Genomic DNA, 15293 nt, shown 5'->3' with positions numbered 1-15293 from the left:
AAATAAATAGAATTGTATATTGACACAGGGATTAGGTTTTTAAGATCAATTGTAGGCAAGTAATAATGTGTGTTGTTATTACTTTGATTTGCTGCTTTTTCAGTTGGGCACCATTTGAAATAGTTATCTTGCGATGTATGGTATCAATACATGAAAAATATGTTTAAATTCTAGAATCACACTTGGTTCGGGATCTTCAGATAATCTCACTATGTGAGAACCTCAGGAACTGGGACTGGTTGTGAGAATAGCTGATTGAGTTACTGCCACTCAATTTATACTAGAGCATTTGTTTACTGAACGAAATAACTGAAGAAATTGACTATACTATATACTTTTCTCTCTTTTTTACAATGCACATGTGTTTTCTTTTGTATAAAGTTCATGTTTATATGACACAATTTCTGGGTAAAAGGTATAGTTACGAATATTTTGCTACTAAAACAACTTGATTGTAATTACTAATTCTGAATTACCTAAGGATTTAGACAAATTTTACTTAAATATAGGTATTTTAGCTTCAAAACATTAAAATACAAATTTTTAAAAAGATAAATTGTAAAGGTTATTCTTTGCATAATAAAAGGATTAATCATAGGGCTTTATTATTTTAAATAGTATTTTTTTGATCACAACATTTAAACTTACTATATGTTAAATATATATCTTTTCAGGAGCACTTTTATCCTGCTATGTTCCCATCTTGTCTTGCTTAATAATATTAGTATTCTTAATGCTCTTTTAATAACTTGTACTAAATAAGTTAAATCCTGTCTAAAATACCTTGAAGTCATGCTTTTAAAAAACTTGGAAATCTTATGCTCTATAGTAAACAATATTTGTATATTTGGCATCAAAGTTCCTGACTCAGTTTTCATTATTTTTTTAAGTCTTCTCTTTCTTTAAGCTTAATCATTGATTTTTAAGGATTTGGATTCTTAAAAGAGACTTTTAAAATAATTCATTTCAGATATTTCTGTGAGTCATTTACTTTCATACTACCAGCATCTACATTGGCTTGTGTTGTTTTATTTTATTGAAAAATCTTATGAATATAACCAAACATGAAGGAAAAGTGTACCAAGTTGAAGAGTTTATCCATAACTACTAATATCATTATTTTCATTTTTGTGTTTTTTAAAAATTATTTGTGCAAAAGCAAGCCCATCTTACTATGTTTTAATCATGTTTTTCAATTTGTACAATTTTCTATATTTTCACAATTTTAATTTCTCACATGTACACAGTATTTCATTTTATGTTCTATATTTGCTGAGTATTCCTGTTATTGAACAGTTATTTTCAAACTATTGTAGTTTCTGTTATTAAAGATATCAAGCATACCTAGCACAAAACCTTTATTTACAGGCATGTATTTAAATATACATAAATTTTAATAATAAAATGATAGCTAGTTTTTAATATTTAATGAATTTAGGGTGTGAGTAGTAGAAACAGCTCTGCAAATAGTATGACAGTCCAGGTTTTTAAAAAAGTAACTTATTTTGTATTTGTGATACTACATGCTAAGACAAACTTTATATTTGTCATTACTCTATAATTGCTAGCATTAATTTTAAGATCATATACTTTTAAGTTATGTACATATTCTTTTTAAGAATTATGTAATATTTCTTATTGATACAGATGGTTTAAGCAAAATAAGGCTAAACTACAGTGATGAATCAGCGGAAGGTAGTAAAATGCTTGAAGAGGAGCTCATCGACTTCTCAGAAGACCAGGATAACCAGGTGAAACTTAATGCTTAGCAAGGAGTTCCAATATTTTATATCATTAGAAGTTTTTCTTTGGATTCCTATGCAGTTCCTTCGGGATTGAGTGACATACAACATTTTCTAAAGTCTAATCACCTAATTAGAGATATATTTTATACATATTTGCCACAAGGATTTTTACCCTCAGTAGTGCTGTTTTGTTATCAGTTATTTAGATTTTATAGCTTCAGTACTAACAGTAGGCTGTCTTTGTAGGATGATAGCAGTGATGATGGACTCCTTGCTGACGACAGCTGCAGTTCAGAAATAGGACAGTGGCATTTAAAGCCTACTCTCTGTAAACAGTAAGCGCGACTGCATCTTGTAAACCAGCTGGGGACTCTTATTCACGTACTCTCCTAGAATAAAATATTAGCCATACTGTTTTAACTGAAACAAGTACTTAAGCAAACATCGCAAAGGCTTTCAGAATCAGTGAGGAAAACCTGGGTCATGCCTACTAATGTCGGGATTGAGTTGGGGAGAATGGAAATCATTTCAGTTCTCCATTTGCCCACTTTCCGTCTCTGTGCAAGTGCATAGAAAGCCACTATTCCTTTTGGATATGTAGTGATTTGAAGCAGGAAAGGGCAAAGAATTTTCATTCAGATTCACGTCGGTAGCGTGGGGACTGGAGTTGACACGTTCCATAGCCACTGTGTGAAGGCTGTAGAGTGACTCAGGCAGTCCTAAGAGGCGTGTTCCTGGGAACCTCACGCTGAGAGTGAGTCTGTTTTGGTTCTCAGAAGTACATATTCTGAGATCTCTCCAGGGTCTCCAGACTTCAGGGATGAAGTACCTATTTCACTTAATCTCTTCTTGACTTTTTGTAGGAAATCTTGTCTGAAATTCTAGTAACAGCATTTGAAAAGCAAACGTCAGTATAAAGGAAAACATAGAGACCTACAGCAGTTAAAAGATTTTCTCCAAATCCCATAAAATGTTAGCCAGGAAGAACCTAGGTCTTTAATCATTTCAGGACTTCCTGTACTACATTAAACTTGCTCACATACTTAGGTTTAAGAACAAAATTTTGATAATTAAGTGTTTTTTTATAGTAAGTGTTCTAAAGTGGAATCTTGCCCCAAACAGTGGATTCTAAGCTAATTCTTTTATGTGAAGATTACCTGTTTTGGTATTTAAAATATCAGTAGATTTTTAAAATGGGATTATCTTTCTTCTGCTTTTGTGTGGTCTCACTTTTGGTACTTTGGAACAGGAAATGTTCAAATTTTCAGAATTGTTTTGATTTTGTACTAAATTTTGAAGTATTTTTAGGAACTAGCTATGGAATTTTGGTGAAATATATTCATAACTTAGGTATGGCTAAATTATTATTCTATAATTCAGTATTTAATATAATCATGGGTAGTTAAGTATTATTAGGGTGTTTTTGCCTAAAAGGTTTATACCCCCCTCCATTTTATTGTTAATGTACATCTTTTTATGCCTTTTAAACATTAATAAAATATTAATATTTGGCCATTTTATTTCAGACCTTGTATCTTACTGATGGACTCACTCAGAGGCCCTTCTCGATCAAATGTTGTCAAAATTCTAAGAGAGTAAGTTCAAAACTCGACCTGTACTTTGTATTCTGGTGGGGATGAGGAAGTATGTATATTTATATGTATGTATGTGTTCTTACTATATACATGTCATTGCAGGTATTTAGAGGTGGAATGGGAAGTTAAAAAAGGAAGCAAAAGAAGTTTTTCCAAAGATGTTATGAAAGGCTCTAATCCAAAAGTACCACAGCAAAACAACTTTAGTGACTGTGGCGTATATGTATTGCAGTATGTAGAGAGCTTTTTTGAGGTGGGTTTCAGTTGGTTGGATCTGACTTAATAAATACTGAAATGGTGTTTTTGATCTTACGTTAGTGTTAAAGACACAATAATCAAATATTTTGGAGAGACTGAAAACTGCTGTTTCAAAAATTATTCCAGGGAGCAAAAACTCATAAATCGGAGAATATTTAAGACATAAAAAAGACTGTACTCCATGTAATCCGAATCCACTCACTTCTATCACTGATCAGCTCTTCTTCTCCACTGGCTCTTTTGGCCTTAAAGAAATCTCTGCCATGATTCAGGCTCTATCTTTTTACCTTCTTTTCTTCCCTTCACAAATGTATTTCTGGACACATATTTATATTCATTGTCTTCATTTCCACAAATCCTACTTGCTTCTCAAATCTGTGTAATCTGGCTTGACCCTCCCCCTTACGCTGGAATTGTTCCTGACCTCCCGGCACCACTGACACTGCCGAGCATTCCTTCCTCGTAACACACTCTTCGTTTGACTTTACCGTGCATACCTGTCTTGGATAGTCTTTACAGTTTATCTTGACTTCTTCCTCTTCTTCATCCGCCAGCCATTGTGCCATAAGTTCTGTGAATTCCATCACTCAGTGTCACACATGCTGAGTCCCTTAACCCCGCGAGCACTTTCTCAGTTCAGTTCAATAGCATCACTATTCCACAGTGCTGTACCAACCTCTGACTAGGATTCCTTTTTTTTTTTTTTTTTTATTTATTTTAATTGGAGGCTAATTACAGTATTGTAGTGGTTTTGCCATACATTGACATGAATCCGCCACGGGTATACATGTGTTCCCCATCGTGAAACCCCCTCCCACCTCCCTCCCCATTCCATCCCTCTGGGTCATCCCAGTGCACCAGCCCTGAGCACCCTGTATCATGCATTGAACCTGGACTGGCGATTCGTTTCACATATGATAATCTGCATGTTTCAGTGCCATTCTCTCAAATCATCCCACCCTTGCCTTTTCCCACAGAGTCCAAAAGACTGTTCTATACATCTGTGTCTCTTTTGCTGTCTCACATATAGGGTCATCATTACCGTCTTTCTAAATTACATATATATGCATTTAGTATACTGTTAAAATTTTTTAATGTATTTATTTATTTGTAATTGGAGGATAATTGCTTTACACAAGCTCCCTGTGTTGTACAGCAGCTTCCCACTAGCTACCTGTTTTATACACGGTAGTGTATATACGTTAGTGCCACTTGCTCCGTTCCTCTCACCCTGTCCTTCCCCTGCTGTGTCCACAAGTCCATTGTCTACAGCTGCGTTTCTAGTCTTCCCCTGCAGACAGCTTCTCAGATTCCATATACATGCGTTAAATATACGGTATTTGTTTTTCTTCTTCTGCCTTCCTTCACCCTGTATGATAAGCTCTAGGTTCATCCACCTCAGTTCAACTGACTAAAATGTATTCCTTTTTATGGCTAATATTCCATCGTGTATATGTACCACAACTTGTTTATCCATTCATCTCTCGATGGACATCTAGGCTGCTTCCATGTCCTGGCTGTTGTAAATAGTGCTTCAGTGAACATGGGGGTGCATGTGTCCTTTTGAACTATGGTTTTCTCAGGGTATATGCCCAGTAGTGGGATTGCTGGATCATGCGGTCGTTTTACTCATTTTTTTAAGAAATCTCCATACTGCTCTCCATAGTGGTTGTATCAGTTTACATTCCCACCAACAGTGCACGAGGGTTCCCTTTTTTCTACATCCTCTCCAGCATTTATTGTTTGTAGATTTTTTGATGATGGCCATTCTGAGTCGTGTGAGGTGATATCTCATTTTAGTTTTAATTTGCATTTCCCGAATAATGAGTGATGCTGAGCATCTTTTCATGTGTTTGTTGGCCATCTGTATGTCTTCTTTGGAGAAATGTCCGTTAAAGTCTTCTGCCCATGTTTTCATTCGGTTGTTTGTTTCTATGATACTGAAATGCGTGCGTTGCTTGTATGTTTTGGAGGTCAATCCTTTGTCAGTTTGCAGTTGTTTTCTCCCATTCTGAGGGCTGTCTTTCCATTTTGTTTATCATTTCCTTTGCTGTGCAAATGCTTTTAAGTTTAATTAAGTCCCATTTGTTTGTTTTTATTTCCATTACTCTGGGAGGTGGGTCAAAGAGGATCTTGCTTTGATTTATGTCAAAGAGCAGGGTGCCTATGTTTTGCTCTTAAGAGTTTTATAGTTTTTGCCCTTACATTTTGTTCTTTAATCCATTTTGAGTTTATTTTTGGGTATGATGTTAGAAAGTGTTGTAATTTCATTCTTTTACATGTAGCTTGCTGGGCCTCTTGCCGTGTTTTTTTCACAGTTGTCTTCCCAAAACTCAAATTTAATCATGTTACTTTCCTGCTTTAAATCTTATAATGGCTTCCTGTTGCTTTTGAGTTAAAAGACTGGAATCCTTCACATGACCTGCATGCTCTAACTCCTGTCCAAGCTTCTAGCCTTCTTTCTACCCTTCTCACTCCAGCATTCTGTGTACCATCTACCTGAATGTCCTTTTAGGCTCTCATATTCTCTCTTGCCTCCAGACATTGATACCTATTTCCCTCCCTGGAATATTCTTCCCTGTTGCTTCCATCATTCCTTATTTGACTAATTCCTACTCATTCTTTAGACCTTAGCATAAATATCACATTTTGATACTGTGCTACACCCTTAGGTATGCATTCTCATAGGACTCTCTGCTTCTCCTGTCTTAGTACCTGTCACATCCATTGTTTTAATTGTTGAGTTATCTGTCTAGACTGGGGTCAGCAATCCTTTTCATAAGGGGCCAGGTCATAAATATTTTAGGTTCTGTGGCCATACGGTCTCTGCTCTCCATTTTGCTGTTGTGCGTGAAAGAAAAAGCATCCGTAGACAGCATGTAGATGAGTTACTGTGGTGATGTTCCAATTAGGCTTTATTTACAAAAACAGGCAATAGGCAGGATTTGACCCACTGGCTGTAGTTTGCTCACCCTTGATCTGTAAGCAGAAATTTTCTTACATCTCCAGTGCCTAGCAAAATGCCTGGGGCATGTTACTGATTTTTTTTTCATTTCTACTCTTTTGTCATTGAAACTAAATGCTTTTGTCATTGAAACTAAAATATTACTTATTATAATTTTCTGATGTGCATTTAATATTTTTATTTTCAGAATCCAATTCTCAATTTTGAATTACCTATGAATCTGGCAAACTGGTTTCCTCCCCCAAGAATGAGAACAAAAAGAGAAGAAATCCGAAACATAATTCTGAAGCTACAGGAAAATCAGAGCAAAGAGAAAAAGAAGCATAAGGACACTTACTCAACAGAAACGTCTTTAGGTGAAGGAACAGAACAATATATCAATAGCATCTCAGATTGACCATTTCTGATGCTTCTGCAGAGTATTGCCTTCAGAAACTGAGTGACTTTCAACTTTGGGTATAGACAGTAAAGAACTGAAATACTCACTACTCAGAGTGATTTGGAAATGTTAATGATTGTATAAAAATGTCATATAATTAATTTCCAATGGAGTATGTATTAAGTAAAAGTCTGTAAATATGTTAATGAGGCCAATTTTTCCAGCATTTATAATTATTTTTTTCACTTGTTAGGAAGCTTTTGTTATGTATTTTCTGTTAATAGTACTTAAAACTGCAACTTCTAAACACAAATAAATAAAAAAAATATTTATAGGAGGAAATGATTAATTTGATATTCTTTAGTGAAATTAAATTCTTCAGTGGGTGTGATATATTTCATGGGAATATTCGAGTATCTATGATGATCTTTTCACTTTTGCATTTGTTTTAAAATAAAACATAAAAATAAGATTAAATTGAAGGCATTTTGAACAAGAAAGACATCTTCATATGCTTGTATAGCAGGAAAAAATAACAGGTTTTTTTAACCCAGATACTTCCTTGTGTTTGGAGAACTTGGCCCCAAAAGTATAATAAATATAATTTTACTCAATTATTTAAGAAGAAGCAAGTCAAAGAAAAATAACTTTGAATTATATACTACTACATAATAACTATATCATATGTTATTGTGAAGTACCTTTCTGAAGATATCAAAAACTCAGGTTAAAACTATTCTGGTAAGTACAGCTTGAATTTCAAGTATCCCATGTTACCTTCCTATATTAAAGTATCTACAATCTGTGTGATATAGTTAATTGATAAACATTTTTAACCTGTGAACACAGAAATTTAAATAGGAATTTACTATTTTTTGTAATGACTTTTGCTATTTTTTCATTGCTCATTTTGTTCTTGTTATTTTGATATACAAAGTACCAGACTTTTTGGACCTGAGTTTTTTAGTGAAAATTATTTTTACATGTAAAAGTACTATCTTTAATCAGTTGCATACTGCAGAAAATAATAGTCTATCTTGAATTGCCCTTTAAAAACACTAAAATGTGGTGGTGGTGACACGTTTACAGTTCATGTAGGAATCTTGCATATATCTGCTAAACTATTATTTTCAAATGAAATGTTACACATTCTTTCAAATTAACTTTGAGACTTGAAATTATATATTTGAAAAGTCATTTTTTTGTTAAATAATTTAAAAAGCACATATAACAAACATAGTTGAGAATAAAAGAAAGACCGTTTTTAATCAGCAGTTACTTTATTTTTAATCTGGCCGTTTCTGGCATTGCAACCCACATTTTAGGCTACTTTATTGAATTTAACAAAGTCCATGGATGTTTGGGGTGGATTTGGGGTGTTGTTAACAACAACCAAAAAAAAAAAAAAAAAGAAAAAATCGGCTTTATACACACTCATTAAAGGAAAAATTAAAATGTTAAGTTTCAGGAACATCACCATCAGTGGTATTGATTATGGACTTGTTACTTGGAACTATCTTAACATTTTTATTTGTGATTATATTATTACTTTTTAAGGAATACCCTAGAGCTCTTAGCTCAGATATGAAAAGACAAGTTTATTATTTACTGAATATGGACCAAGAAAGAAATTAAAAAAAGAAAAACCTGATGGCAGTACGCAAAACTGGCATATTTTTTTCACTGTACTGTGTTAGAATTTAAGGTACAGAAAGAACTATTCTAAAATGCTTGTTTTTGTTTCAGTTTATAATGGTTACATTTTTCACTCTTAATTTTTAAAAAGATAAAAAAATAACCTGTCCCTTGGGCCAGTTCAGTTCATCATGTTTTGACATGAGAAATACAGATATGTCTGTTAACTTTCTAGAGGCAGAGTATCCAGCTGTTTGATCATATTTCTCCCCTCCTGTATAAAATTCTATATTTAAAAGTTATGCTAATGACTTTGCTTTGGAGATAAAAATCTTTGGAGATTGCCAGGTTGAGCTCCAAAATTCGAGTTGAGAATCTTTGGTGTGTATGCACATTTACTTGCTAATTGTGTACTCTGGTACTTCTACATGTAGTTTATAGTGGGTATCAACCTTTTAAAATGTATTATTAGTACTCAGAAGTTGTGAAACAGAATTTTAAAGCTTAGAGGTTTGTTACTAGATGCTGAAACTGCATGACAGTATCTGGTGTCTTAACTAATTAGATAGATTTGTTGTATTTGTTTTCTTGTTGGATAGAATAACACTTAATCATTTTTAGAAGGGTTTTAGATTACTTGCCATAAAATTTGTATGTGTCTTAGCTCTTGGTAGTTTACGAGCAAAGTTGGCATTCAATTAGTCCTTTTCCTTTGATATTGCTAAGACAGCTGAAAACTTAATAGTATTATTTCAGGTTTATATAAACCTAAATCAGTTAAGCATAGTAACCTGTGCTTAAATTATTAGTTAATTAAATGTAGGAGATTTTATTTGAAAGGATGAAATTATATCTTGTTTAAGTCACCAAAATGAATTTCATATTTTTTCTCTTTAAAAAACTATGATCTCTGAGAACTGTAAGATAAAAAAAAAGAATGTTTTAATTTCCCAGAAGTTAAAAATTAAAGTCTCAGAAAATTGACTGAAGAGGAATAATAAAGAATATATTTTAATATATATGATCAAGAGTTGGTGGCATAAAGCTTACTGGGATGTAGTAATAGAAAGGGTAATGTAGTTAGACAAAAGCCATCAGAGATGAGGCTGTGTGGTACTGTGTGTCTAGAAGAGGTGCAGACAGCAAAGTGGCTCTGACAACAAGTGGAAGGAGGAGAACTGGGGAAGGAGACCACAGACTGTCTAGCCAGGGGACCATCAATAGAGAGCTGACCACTGAATGCACAGAGGCAGACCAGAGTAGGAAATGTAACCTACTAAACAATGTTCTAAAATACCCAGTAGGGCTTTCTGGTACGGTTGTCATTTCACTACTCCCAAGAAGAAGTAAAACAGTTACGAAAACTGTTCTTCAAAACTTAAATTTAACCACAGAGGAAGTATTGGTTGATCAAGTGGAAGAAATGTATACCTTGGGGGAAATAGGCCTCCCATCTTAATTCTGAAAAGCCAGATGAAGAAATAATGGTAGAATGCCCTGAACTATTAAGGAAATCAGAGTGCAGTGTACTTAGAGGAAAGTACCACACACTCATAGTCTGAAACAGAAAAAAGTTAAAAGCTTAGAGGTCTTCACTGTTTTTATCACAAGTCATGCCATACTTACTGTAGATTATAGTGAGGAACATACTATCCAAAAAAGGGTTTTCTAGGAACGTGCATCAGAATCATCTGGGGAGCTTTTCAGAATACTCATATCTAGGGTCTTTACCCCAGTGGTGCCATGTTCTTTCAGACAGTTCCTCAAGTAATTCTAGTAGGCACCTCCGCTGATGTAAAAAGGATTGATATATGTCCCTGACATCTTTCAAGTTGCTGGTCCCAAAGGTAAAGGCTTGTCTGCATTTTCTTCTCTAAAATGCTTTAAGATACCACTTTACACCTACCTCCCAAATTCTCATGAAGAACTTGATAGGTAAAATTAATAAATTCCTGTTACTAAACTTTGCAGAATTATAAAGAAATTAAGGTACTCAAAGGTTAGAGCCCAGCAGATACCTTGTTTTTCAAAAGGCACAAAGTAAATTCTGCAAATTACAAGAACATCAACTCTTGATAAGATTCTAAAGTGGATTTATTAAATGGATGATTTGTGAACTCTTAATGGTCCACCAGGAGTTAACGGGGCCCTATAACCAGGGTTGTTTAGTATTTTAACTAGGATTCTGAACTTGTCAATCTGTAGAATGCAGCCAGACTAACAATTCTCAAAGTGTTTTTGCTGACTCTAGTTTTGAGAGATATAAGTTCTGTGGTCGAATAAGTTTAGAAAAATTTTAAAGCAAATTAGGCAGGTTTCTTGGAGCCAATATTCAGAATGATTAAACAAGGGATATGCAGAACACAGGATACTAAATTCAGAATTTGACCATATCCTCTTTCTCTTCTCCTGCACTGGTTCTCTAAACTTCCTTATAAATACTAGCCATCAGAAGACAGAATTAACTATTTGGGGTGTTTGTGAACTGAACTTTATGAGAAGATGTTTTTGAGACTTATCTGAGGCTGGTTATTTTTTTACATTTTATTTTATTAATACTTGGGTATACAATTTGGAAACTTGAAAATAAATGACTAGTGTCTTGGGGAAATGAAGTTTCATGTGAATCATTCTTGGGGAAATGAAGTTTCATGTGAATCATTCTTTTATAATTAATTAAAAAATTACAGACCTAACTCTCTATAAAGTGGATTCTTCTAGAGAAAACAGATTTGATGATACCAATTTTTGTAAATCATCAGACTTCCTAAACTCATTCATACACAAGTAGAGATTGTGTAAAAAGATGAAAGTGAGCTGAAAGGTTATCTGGAGGCTCTTCCTTCTGTTTACATCTGAATCACTTAACTGCAAGCTTACACCTCCCCTAATTTCCACTCCATCAGCCTCTAGTTTAGAATTAAATTGAAACCCACAAACTTTATAGCTAGGAACATTTTTTTTCCTTCTGAAGAAATCTGCAAAGAAGGACTCTTTATTGATTTAATATACTTTCCATATGTTTAATCCCTGAAATAACCAAATATTAGTTGTTTAAAGCTTGTTATAAAACTTCATTTATCATAATTAGCTTTATACATGTTGACAGCAGAGGATTCGATCCAAAACAAATTAGATGAAAGTGTTAGTCACTCAGTCGTGTCTGAGTCTTTGCCACCCCATGGACTGTAGCCTGCCAGGCTCCTCTGTCCATGGAGTTCTCCAAGCAAGAATACTGGAGTGGGTTGCTATTTCTTTCTCCAGGTGGTCTTCCCAACCAGGTATCAAACCTGGGTCTCTTGCTTTGCAGGCAGATTTTTTACTGTCTGAGCCATCAGGGAAGCCCAGAGATGAAAAGAAATTGATCCTTAAATACAGAAGAAATGCTCTGAGTACCTACTTTTGTACTAGGTATTCAGGGTTTAAAACAGGGAGCCAAACAGATACCATCTTCTCCCCTCATGGAGCTTCCTTATAGTATAATGGAAACACATCTGTTAATCAGCCTCATGAATAAATAATTTTAAATAAGTGCCATGTAGGAAAAGCATACATTGTATGAAGGCTAATCTGGGGAGGTTGGGGACATCGTCCTTGAAGTTGTGACATTAGAACTACTGGGGGACATGAAGTACGGGAGGGCAGAAAAATTGTGCTTGCAGACTGCAAAGTCCATGAGGCAGGGAGATGTGTAAGCTGTCCTAAATGATGATGGCCTCGTTCAAGTGTGCACGATATGCTGAACGTTGTTCCAAACTTTAAATGTATGAATTCATTTATTTACAATGACTGTGAGCTGTGTACTATTATTACTCCCACTTTACAGAAGAACCAGCAGGTCCAAAGACATAGTTTCTCCAGCAAAGCTAGGCACCATCTTGCCCTAGAAGCTAGGTCAACTTGGCTAGATAAAAGAAGATGAAAATTAATGCAATGTCCTTATTTTTAAAAGATACCTTATTTCTAAGATGGACTTTTTTTTTTTTTTTTTTCACATTTTAACCTCTGAATTAAGGCTACATCTTACTGAACAAGGAATGAGTTTGCATTGCGTTGGAATCACCTGCAAAGCTCCATAAAACACATATTACTGGGCCTCATCCTCAATTTCTGATTCAGGATTGTCTTCAGTTGAGCCTGCACATTCTCATTTCTAACAACCCATGGAAGACCACACTTCGAGAACCACTGAGGTGTTTCTTATTTAGCATTTGCAGCCATGTATGTGAAAACCTCTTGAAGCAGGTAAGACCAAGAGAGCACCAAGCATCGAAGCATCCTAGATTCAGAAAAATACTATATGAAATTATTTGATGATATCTACTCAATAATACTTGATGTGTAATTACAGTTAAATGTGAATATCTCTGAGGCATGTGATCATACCACACAGCTTAGCTTTTTTAAAAAATGGTTAAATCTAGATTTATCTTTCCTTTATAGCCTCATTTAACAACTTTGTATTTTTCATATATTCTCCATACTCATATAATCTCTATAGAATATGTATAAAGATGTATTAAATGTGTTTTTTATAAAAACTGGAATAACAATATAAACTTTTAAAGCATCTTTCTTCTGTCTGTCAGCAATAACTTGTGAAAATCAAGCCACCTAGTATAATCAAGGTCAAAGTGAATTATAGAAAGAAAATGAAAGTGTTGGTCACTCAATCCTGTCCAAGTCTTTGCAACCTTGTGAACTGTAGCCCGCCAGGCTCTTCTGTCATGGAGTTCTCCAGGGAAAAATACTGGAGTGGGTTGCTATTTCCTTCTCCAGGGGGTCTCCCAAACCCAGGGATCAAACCTGGGTCTCCTGTATTGAAGGCAGGTTCTTTACCATCTGACCCACCAGTGGTGGACTGTAATTTAGCCATAACTCTAGCAGTCCGGATAGGCTTGGTTATGTTGTAGTAACAATTCCAAAATCTCAGTGGCTTACTCTTTCCAAAAGCTTTCTCCCTTTGGTCAGGCTACATGTCCAAAAGAGGAAGGCAAGGGAGTTCTGTCCCAGTTACTTGGCTACCCAGACTGAGGAAGCTCTAGGCTGATACAAGCTTTCACAGCCACAACAGAGTAGGAAGGAAGCCTAATGATGAGCAGCACATGAACCCAAAGCTGCTACCCAGAGGGGTGCGTCACTTTCGCTCACACTGCCCTGGCCCAAACGTGCTAGGCGACACTTCTAATTTCACCATGAACAAAGAAGTTCACTCTTACCATAATTCTAAAACGGAATATTTTTAGCTGCTTCCGTGATTACCAGACTACTGATGGGCTTTCCCTTTATTTCCATGAGCATGTAATATATTTCCCTGTTTGTTTGTTTGTTAGTACACTGATAGTTTTTGCTCTTTGGAGTAGATTCCTAGGGATTGCAGGATCAAAGATCCCAGATAGTTTTAACTTTTATAAATGTTTTCTACTTATTTCCTAAAAGAATGTAAGAATTTACGTTTCCTCCAGAAATTTATTAAAACACATTTTTCTCTGCATCCCCAGCAGCAGTAAGTATTCTAGCTGCTTTATTTTGCAAGTCTTGTGAACATAAAGCTGTTTTCAATATTATTTTGATTTGCATTTCCCTTAGCTCCAGTTTAAATCTGAGTACTTTTTTTCATGACACCTGTGCTTTTCATTTACTTTTCCATTGTATTAGTAGGTTTTTTCTATTAACATTTAAGCTTTCTGCATATTACACTGTCATCTGTTTTACAAGTGTATCTTTCATGATTATTATTTGTAAGCCTTGTTTACATATTTTTCATACTAGTTTGTTTGTTGGCTGAACCCTGTGGCATGTGGTATCTTGGTTCCCCAAATGGGGATTGAACATGCACCCCCTGCATTGGAAGCATGGAGTCTCAACCACTGGACTGCCAGGGAGGTACTTCATACCAACATTTTAATGTATTTTCTGAGTTTAAAATCTTAGTTAAGAAGCTCCTTCTTGAATCCTGATAGGACACATAGTCACACATGTCTTTCAAGATTTTTAGAAAATTTAAGTAATAAAACTGTGGAACTCATTTCTGTGTATGGCAAAAAGATATGGATGTTATATTATTAAATGTATATTCTTCAGATAGCCATTTGTGCCAGCATTACTTATAAAAACTTTTTAGCATTAAAATGAATTTCCATCTTTGTCATATAATTACTATAACATTAATATTTATTTCTGAAATTTCAATTTTTTTAAGTGGTCTCATTACTCTATTTATGGGGCTTCCCAGGTGGCTCAGTGGTAAAGAATTCACCTGTCAGTGCAGGAGATGTGGGTTCAATCCCTGGGCTGGGAAGATCCCCTGGGGGAGGAAATGGCAACCCACTCCAGTATTCTTGCCTGGATAATCTCATGGACAGAGGAGCCTGGTGGGCTACAGTCCATGGAGTTGCAAAGAGCTGGATGAAAATCGAGCCCATGTGTGCACATGTGCGCACGTGCACGTGTGCACACACACGCACACACACACAATTAATTTATACCTAATAACTATAAGACCTAATATATCTAATAACTATAGTAACTATCTGGGGCTTCCCAAGTGGTGCTAGTGTAAAGAATCTGCCTGCCAATGAAGGAGATGCAAGAGACTCGGGTTTGGTCCCTGGAAAATCCCATAGACAAAGGAGCCTGGTGGGCTACATTCCATAGGGTTGCAAAAAATCAAACATGACTAAACACACACACACACACACACAACTACAAAGCAC

The 15293-nt window shown here is 35.2% G+C and overlaps 1 protein-coding gene across 13 annotated transcripts in view; it reads left to right on the top strand.

Annotated features, from left to right (window-relative positions):
• SENP6 (SUMO specific peptidase 6) overlaps window positions 1-8210 on the top strand; it is a 130967-nt gene extending 122757 nt beyond the window's left edge. For 10 of the 13 annotated variants that reach the window (XM_044924501.2, XM_025294861.3, XM_025294860.3 and 7 more), the window contains 5 exons: window positions 1648-1751; window positions 1992-2080; window positions 3272-3340; window positions 3443-3593; window positions 6751-7279. In XM_044924501.2, the coding sequence (XP_044780436.2) occupies window positions 1648-1751; window positions 1992-2080; window positions 3272-3340; window positions 3443-3593; window positions 6751-6960 (623 nt within the window). In that variant the 3' untranslated portion in view covers window positions 6961-7279. Of the gene's footprint in view, window positions 1-1647; window positions 1752-1991; window positions 2081-3271; window positions 3341-3442; window positions 3594-6750 lie in introns of all 13 variants that reach the window. The other 3 variants (XM_025294866.3, XR_003112076.3, XM_025294865.3) reach the window with 3 other exon arrangements.
• The last annotated feature ends 7083 nt before the right edge of the window (window positions 8211-15293 follow it).

The sequence above is a fragment of the Bubalus bubalis genome, chromosome 10 (assembly GCF_019923935.1).
Source record: "Bubalus bubalis isolate 160015118507 breed Murrah chromosome 10, NDDB_SH_1, whole genome shotgun sequence".
Lineage (NCBI taxonomy): Eukaryota > Metazoa > Chordata > Mammalia > Artiodactyla > Bovidae > Bubalus > Bubalus bubalis.
Note: the sequence above shows the minus strand (reverse complement) of the source record. Positions and strands in the feature narration are given on the sequence as shown.